The sequence below is a fragment of the Glycine soja genome, chromosome 2 (assembly GCF_004193775.1).
Source record: "Glycine soja cultivar W05 chromosome 2, ASM419377v2, whole genome shotgun sequence".
Taxonomy (NCBI): Eukaryota; Viridiplantae; Streptophyta; class Magnoliopsida; order Fabales; family Fabaceae; genus Glycine; species Glycine soja.
The window spans coordinates 14,941,895-14,950,245 of NC_041003.1; the positions used below are offsets into that span (position 1 = coordinate 14,941,895).

Here is an 8,351-nt window from a genome sequence, read left to right on the forward strand (position 1 = left end):
GGATGGGGGAATCGATCAGGAAAGGGATTCTAATCAATAGAAATGCTTAACAATCTTTGAAATATGGGATTCAATTGTCTTACAAACCTTTTAGAAAAAGGATAATATCATAAAATTATCAAAAAGTTTGGTTTCTTCAAGTTTGTTGGTGTAAGAGAATTCATGTTAGCTGAGATTTTGAGTAAAAGGAGGTGTCTAGGTTTTTGAGGACGTGGTGTGTGAATCTGACAATAAGTCAGCACTGTTATGGATGCTTACTGGAGATCGCTGTCGGATATATAAATGGTGTTCTAGAATTGTTGAGAATTGATCTAGCCTCATCGTTAGCGCTTTAGTTTTGTTGCTTTATTTTCCCTTGTATCAAAAAACACAAGACGTTACTCACCCAATTTCATTTACATACTTTATAATAATAAATACAAACACACGCATTAAAGACATTTTTGCAAAGCTAATTTCTTTTGCTGGCTGTGAAATGAAATGAAATTTATTGGTTACGCTACAAGGTCTGTTTGGTTAGAAAGAAGAAAAAATTTAAACTTTTATTTTTATAAGTCCACTTTCTTTTTCTTTTTTTCTTTTCCTTTCTCTCTCTAACTAAATCAAAGAAAATGTGTCATTAGTTATGTTTTTCTTTCTTTCTATTTTCTCTTCTGCCGATTAGTGTTAAATCCAATAAAAACGTGCCGATGGATAAGATCCAAACCTGAGAGTTGTGAGTAGGGCATGTATATCAGCATGTGAAATGCAGAATCTGAATCATATAAGATTTGAAATGAATGAATGAATTATGAATGTTTGTTAGGTACCTAATCACTTTTAGGCGTTAATTAACGTAAACTAACTATCCCTCTCTTAAGACATATATTAATCGTAGACTTGTAGTGTTTTTTTTTTCTTTGGCTCTTCGAGCCCGTTTCATCATAATATATTTTTTTTTAAACAATAATAGAGAACTTCTTCTTTACGTAAAAAATAGATCTTTTTCATTTATATTTTATTCAGCAATTTGAAAAAAAGAAATACAGGGTTGACTGACCAAAACCGTGAGAGAGAACGAGCATATTCTTAAATACAACATCTCCCGATTCGGTAAGTAACTCATTTACTGGCTAATCACCGTTGGAGGAATCTAGAGGCACCCATCCCTACACGCGTCGACCATAAAAACACACCACGTGTCTCTAACGCCTTATTCCAACGGCGACGATTCACGTTCCCCACTCGTGTAAGGTATGCGAAGTCTCACGAAGTTTCCTTTCCCACACGTGCCTCACGGTGGTTATTTATATCATCCTCATTCATTCCACGCCCGCAAGATCCAAAAGCGCTAAATTACTTTCTTTCCATTTTCCTTCGTTTTCTCTCTCTTTCTCAGTTTCTCAGTTTCTCAGTCATCACCATCGCAGCAGCAAGATGTGGAACCAACCATTCGGAAAAACCGATTTGGAAAGCGGTTCTCGGCCTCTGTATCCGATGATGCTCGAGAGCCCTGAACTGCGGTGGTCGTTCATCAGAAAAGTGTACTCCATAATCGCCATCCAGTTGCTCGTAACCATCGTCGTCGGCGCCGTCGTCGTCACCGTCCGCCCAATCAGTGTCTTCTTCGCCACCACCGGCGCCGGACTGGCTCTCTACATCGTCCTCATTTTTGTTCCCTTTATAAGTGCGTCTTTTTTAACCTAATTCATTCCGATTCCATTCCTTACTTCCTCTTTAGTTTTTCTCTGATTTCTCTTTTTCGTGTTGATTTTGCTTGCAATTGCAGCGTTGTGTCCACTTTACTACTATTCCCAGAAGCATCCCGTCAATTACTTGCTCCTAGGGGTTTTCACTGTGTCTCTTGGATTTGTCGTTGGATTGAGTTGCGCCTTTACTAGCGGTAAGATTCATCATCTGTATGTCTCTTGTTTAAATTGAGATGATAAGATGTTTTTCTCTGTTGTGGTGGTTATATGCGGTTTATATTTTGAATTTCTTTGTTGGTGTATTTTTTTTTTCTTTCTTTCTTTCATTTTTAGTAGAACCTAAATAATTTATGGTTTATATTGTTTTAATTGTTTAACTCGGAACTTAACAGTGTGTTTGGTTATAGAAGAGGGAGGAATTTTTATTTTTATTTTTTTTAATTTACCTTGTTTGATTTATAAATCTAGTGGGAGGAGAGGGGAAACGAGAGGTTAATTATCTACCTCTAATAGTTGAAGAATTTGGAATTTATGATTTTTGAAATGTAAACACAACATTGTTCCACAATTTTATTTTATTTTTCATCACTTTTCTTACTGTATGGATGTATGATAGTTCGTACTTTTCCTCCCCTCGGTTTAATCTCTCACTGCTTGGTTAAAATTTGGGCTTTGATGTGTGTGATTCTAATTTTTGGACAATGGACAAATGAGAATTGCATTTAGGAATTGGGATTACTCTTGATATTAAACTTGGGGTATGTCCATCATTGTGGGTTGTGACCAAATACCAATGCGTGGGTTCTCCGTGTTGGAGAGATTTTTGTGTCCGGACTGGGAGGATGTTAAGGCAATACGTTAAAACTTATTTACGTGGTTACATTAGGGTTCCAAGTTCTTATTTCTAAGTGTAGATCTAGTCTAATTTCTTCCTTCAATTGAGAGTGCAATGGAGTGATGAGATTGGATTATTCCCTTATATGACAGCTTTTGATGTAACTACCGTTTCTGCAATGGGAAATAAAACCGCCCTTGAAATCCAAATTGAGAACTTGGTTGTCACGTGTTAAGTCTTTTCTCCCTTGTAAATTTTTGCTTGTTGTGCAACTTTGTTTTGCTTACGTTGCATATTTAGGTTTTGATTTTTTTCCAATGACGCTGGATATTTGATACAGAGAAAGTTATTCTGGAAGCTGTCATATTGACTGCTGTGGTGGTGATTGGTCTGACTCTCTACACATTTTGGGCTGCAAGGAGAGGCCATGATTTCAACTTCCTTGGCCCCTTCTTGTTTGGTGCTGTGCTAGTTCTCATGGTCTTTGCTCTGATTCAGGTATTATGATCTTCAAACACTGTTGGTTCACATGTATTATGCTATTGTAATTATTTTGGTTTAATCTTTATAACCTTTTCTTTGCTTTCTCTTGCAGGTTCTGTTTCCACTGGGTAAATTGTCCGTGATGATCTATGGTTGCTTGGCAGCCATTATATTTTGTGGCTACATCATCTATGACACAGACAACCTGATCAAGAGATACTCGTACGATGAATACATCTGGGCTTCGATCTCCTTGTATCTGGACATCATCAACCTCTTCCTGTCTCTGCTCACTATTTTTAGAGCCGCTGATAGTTAGATCATTGTGTCATATTCAAATATTCCGTTCCTTGCCTGCACATTATTTGTTTTCTGTGATGAGGGTGGGTTCTGAAAAACAAATTCTTGTCAATTAATAAATCTTTGGGGCTTGCTCTGTCGCAAGGTGTCTTGTGTATACAATGGATTATTGTCAAAAGTTGTTCATAAATAGTGGATTAGCGATGAAATTTTGCACTTAATTATAAACACGACTGTCCCTTTCTTTTGTGTGTTCCTTATTTTCTGGTTATGATGATTGTCGGCAAATTGTCTATATTGGTGTACCAAGTTCTGCCTTTCATGCACTCTGATGCTTTGGCCATTTCTGGCTCTTCTTCGTAATAAAGTGCATGTTTTAGCGTTAAAAAAAAAGAAAAGAATGCCAGATATAATATCTTGGATATAAGGCATTGGTTTATTTGGATATTAAAAAAAATATCAAATTATGTTATTTATAATTTCTAAGTTATTCTTGTTTAAGACAATATGTATTTGTATTAATATTAAGCCATATCAATTATCAATTTTTTTTGAAATGAAGTTAGAATTGAAAAACTAAAACTACAATTATTTGCAGTTCATTAAGGCAATTAAACAGTAAATGTTTGACTAATATAATTCTTCTGATGATATTAAATAATTTTTGTTATTTAAATTTTTACTATTAAGGTTTTAATGGATTTAAGAATTGAACTCACATCGTTAAAAAAGAAAAAATCTCACTATCCATGCTAAATTGATAATGCACAACAGCGGCCATAGCATATAGGAATTTAGCCATAAGGGAGAAAAATATAGTTTGTTCATTCTTAGTTACAAAATCCATTGTGTCTGGTAATAAAAATGGAATACAGCTAAATACATACTTATAGTTCAAATAATCAAGCAGTAGCAAGAGACTATCTTGGCAATGAGTACTAGTTGTGCATCTCAAACCCCATTTATGTTTTGTCTGCTTGCAACCATGGAAAGAAGTCTAGAAACCCCTTGAGTCCAGGTATCATATTCTCTTTGATTTCTACATTCGAACTCCACAATCCCCCTTGCTTCTGTCTTCAATCCAAAATACCTTCTTTCTTCACTGTCATCAAACAGATGTCTTCCTGGCCACGCTGGTAAATTTATGCACACATCTAACACAACATCTGCAAATTTAAGAGCACCAATTATGAATTTTTGTTATGGCAAGCAAAAATAAAGAAATGTAGTTAATTGCAAACTGGGCTAGGCTAATAGCTTACTCTTTTTCTTTTTGGTAATGGTTCCTGCTACATGTCTGCTCTTCATTTTCAGCATCACCTGAAATGATTGCAAACGTTATGATGAATAGACAATACATGTACCCAATCCCACCTGCTATGAATTCTTGATGGAAAAAATACCTGGCCTGTTCGATGTAGATAAACTGAAACTATTTTCCAGTGAAGATCGCCTACAGTTTTTACCAAATTGGAGTTTTAATCTTTTTGCAAATGAGAGAAAAAAATTCACAGTGCTAATATATAGCTGTGTTTGTTACTGAAATTACCTTTACGTGTCCGTTTGAGTAATGCAGTGCCCCTAGCAAGGAGCTCTTGGCTGCAGGCACCCAAAAAAATTTCACCATTGATAATCTCCCCACTATCACTGGTACTAGAATTACTGTTATTGCCTTTACCACATATTCCAATCCCTATGCCACTCTCAATTGGCGTCACTGCAGTAATATTCCACACCTCTTTCAATGCTCTTGCTTTCAAGGTCGCTGCCCCTCGTAGAGCTGCACATATAAAGGATCACATTCTTCAAGTGGCTATGCAGAGAGAAAAATACATAACACGACTATTACTAGTTGGTTACTACCTTTCAAAAGTCAAAACCCATGTGTACAAGAATGTTCCTTCTGGTACTAAGGGATTAATCAACAATGGAACTATAGATCCTAGTTGATTCTTTACAGTTGAAGCAACTTAATAAGCCGTTTCTTCATGGTCAATTCACTTAAATTATTCAGAGATCTTTCATACAGTATCAACTATGGTTAAGATCAGTAGTTTAATGGTTTCTTTATAATAATAATAATAATAATAACAAGGACGAAACTTAGATGAATTTCTATATGTGCTTTTGATGCTATTCTCCAATCAAAATTGGAGTCTCATCTGCATAATAAAAGGTTTGCATTGAAAGTTAAAATAGATTACCAAGTTGAAACTCCAATTCTGATTAGAAAACAACACCAAAGCACCTATAGTACTGCATCTTAGTTCTAAGTTTAATTGTAATAATAATAATAATAGTAATAAACTCTACCTGTGGCAGCTGCAGCTGTAAGTGTTGTGATATCATCATGAGAACGGACATTGACAGCAGAGCTAACCACAGAAGCAAGGTGATCTCTCTCAGCTCCCATTGCTTCAGCAGCCTCCACACACTGAGCAGCAACTAACGTGGCCGCAGAAGCCACAGCCATGGCCATCTTGTCATCCTTGTCAGCTGCAGATGAGGCTGCTGTTGCCGCGGTGACGGCTGCAACTGCAGCTGCCACCGCGGCAACAGAAATTGAAGCATGCAGTTGAGCATTGTGGGTTCTGTTTTCTTCTTTCTTTTTTTCTCTTCTGTCTTTCAACCATCTTCCAACTGTTTTAGGTCCGGAGCAAGGAGTGGCATTCCCTGTAGCACCACTCATGGCTCGTCCACCATTGAACAAGGGGTGAATCGAATTGTTTGCTCGAAAAAACTGCAATGAAGCCTAGCTTTATTAGTTCTATGGATTCTCCATTGTTGGATTAATTCAACATTATAAAATTGTTCCATTTCAAAATAGAAAAAATGCTGACAATGTTCAATTATTCATGGTTACTTACCTTGCTACTCTTAAGTCACTGGCATGCATGTCTTTTCCTTACTATTTCTGCTAGTGTTCATTTTCATTTTTTATTAGTTTCTATTCTATGCAACTATGTAATGTTTCATTCCATAGTTCCTGTGATAAGAAAACTAAACACATATTTTCGAGTTGCGAGAATAAATCCTACTAGTCTTTTGCTGTGCCAACTCTATGCTTTGATTTCTTCTTTCTAGTAAAAAGGCCAAATTGAACTTTTTTCTCTCTACCAAGGAAAAACTCCAAAATGAGAAGATTGTTTGCGTGAATGCGGAGATAAGGTACACTGGACAGTCAAAATCTTTGTCTTGTTGTGAGACAATCATCAGGCAGGTAAGTTGACAGAAAACCATATCTGTAACAGTAACTCGTGTCATTACCCACTTCAACAGTTCAAGTGTTCAACAATCACCTGGTCCCATGCAAAGGTTATCTCCAAAGTTCAAAAATGTTGATTTTTAAAATGAAAGGTCACAACCCCTACAGAACTTTAGGCTCTAGCTCCCTCTTTTTTCGTGTGGTAATGGAGAGAAATAATAAAGTGGAGGTGAGTCTCACTCATGGAAAACCCATGAGCAGTAGAAAGCACCAAACGCCACTATCAATGTGCAATTTATTTTTGAATAGCAATGAACATAGATATTTCGTTTTCTTCCACGTAGCCATGGGAACTAAAATGAGTACATGACTAACAAATGAATCTGTTGGGGCCCTCAAGTTCCTTTCTTTTCTAAATTATTTTTACATTTTTTTCCTTATGGTGGCAGCTGAAAGAAATATGATAACAAGAAAGTTATAGCAATGGTCCCACATGCATATTATCAAAATCGATCCCACCTTCTTTAAATCTTTTTTAGATCTTAAATGAAATACATTTCAAACTTAATTACTGAACTATACTACATACACAGTTTTAGGAACCAGAAGAAAGATACGGCATTCGAAAGTGAGATTGGGAAGAGAAACAAGAAAAAAAAAGTAATACATTAGTTACTTTACAAAAATATTTATTGTACTTGTGAGAAAGCACTGTTGAGTGCAACAGTAGTAGAGTCATTTCACCAACCTCCTCGGTCCAAAACAAAGGGTGAAAGGAACAGAGAAATACCTTGACAACATCGTCAAACTCGTCAGAAGGAGAAATTGGTGGACTATCCGTTCCGGTTAAAGAAGCACCACCGTTCAAAGGTTCACTACTATGAGACAATCTACCTGACGTTAATGGAGACACTTCCTGTCACACACACATATCACACGTTATATTTAAAACCAATATGTAGTCATACATAGAAAAAACAAAAATGTTTAAAGAATGGATTTTTTTTTTTTGATCGAGAAATGTTAGTTTGTCGTTAATGGTTAATTTTATAACTGATGATAAAAGATGCAAAATGACAAAGTCTCTAAGAAACAACAACAACAACAACAAAAAATGTGATTTTTGTATGAGAGAAACATGGTATGAGAGGCAATTTGGCATGGTGAAGAGTGAAGACCTACCTCTCTTGCGGACTGTGACATTATGCGGTCAAGGACAAGTTGTGAGGTGGCAGAGGAAGCAAAAGAGAACTGGTTGCCACACATGGTTGAGAATTCCTCTGAAGTTTCTTCGGAAATGGAGTTAGTCACAGAAGAGGGTGCATTAGGAGGCTTGGAAGGTATGTAAGAAGAAAGAGGTGGAGGTGGTGGAAGTGTAAGGGCTTTAGAGACCTCAAGAGAAGAGGCACTCCATGATCTTGACAGAAACTCCATTGGTACTCGAGGGCTTTCTGGCAAATGAGTGCCACTGGTTAGAAGGTTTTCATTTCTACGACACTTCATTGTGAGGTTGTGTTCCATTTCAGGGGTGAACAAGTGTGTGTGAACTTCAAAGTTTGTAGCTTTGAGAGGTAGCTTGGCTTCCTGAAGGGGTATATATATATATAGTGGAATCTTTGAGGATGGAGTGTCTAATGGTGCAGTTTTCTTTTTGTTCTCGAGTCATTTTCAGTGTCCTATACTCTAATGATACAATTATTTAACAAGTTTAAATGGATCTTTATACTTTGTGGTAGAAAAGTAATATTTTAGCTGGTGTTTGGTTCAGCATCACATATCTACATTTTATCTAAAATATTTAAAGTAAACGTAACTACAAATTTGTAAGCAATCCACATTC

The 8,351-nt window shown here is 36.4% G+C and overlaps 2 protein-coding genes across 2 annotated transcripts; one reads left to right on the forward strand and one right to left on the reverse strand.

Moving 5' to 3' along the window:
- The first annotated feature begins 1,299 nt into the window (after positions 1-1,299).
- Positions 1,300-3,601, forward strand: LOC114389811 (protein LIFEGUARD 2-like). The gene is made up of 4 exons (XM_028350544.1): positions 1,300-1,666; positions 1,769-1,882; positions 2,864-3,021; positions 3,119-3,601. Exons 1-4 carry the CDS (start codon positions 1,417-1,419, stop codon positions 3,323-3,325), a joined length of 729 nt encoding a protein of 242 aa, XP_028206345.1. The 5' UTR covers positions 1,300-1,416; the 3' UTR covers positions 3,326-3,601.
- Positions 3,602-4,067: 466 nt separating this feature from the next.
- On the reverse strand, positions 4,068-8,100 carry LOC114389819 (VAN3-binding protein-like). The gene is made up of 7 exons (XM_028350547.1): positions 7,694-8,100; positions 7,302-7,427; positions 5,620-6,046; positions 4,856-5,086; positions 4,710-4,759; positions 4,569-4,626; positions 4,068-4,472 (listed from the first exon to the last, which is right to left on the reverse strand). The coding sequence occupies exons 1-7, from the start codon at positions 8,030-8,032 to the stop codon at positions 4,258-4,260; spliced, it is 1,446 nt and encodes a 481-aa protein (XP_028206348.1). The 5' UTR covers positions 8,033-8,100; the 3' UTR covers positions 4,068-4,257.
- Positions 8,101-8,351: the final 251 nt, after the last annotated feature.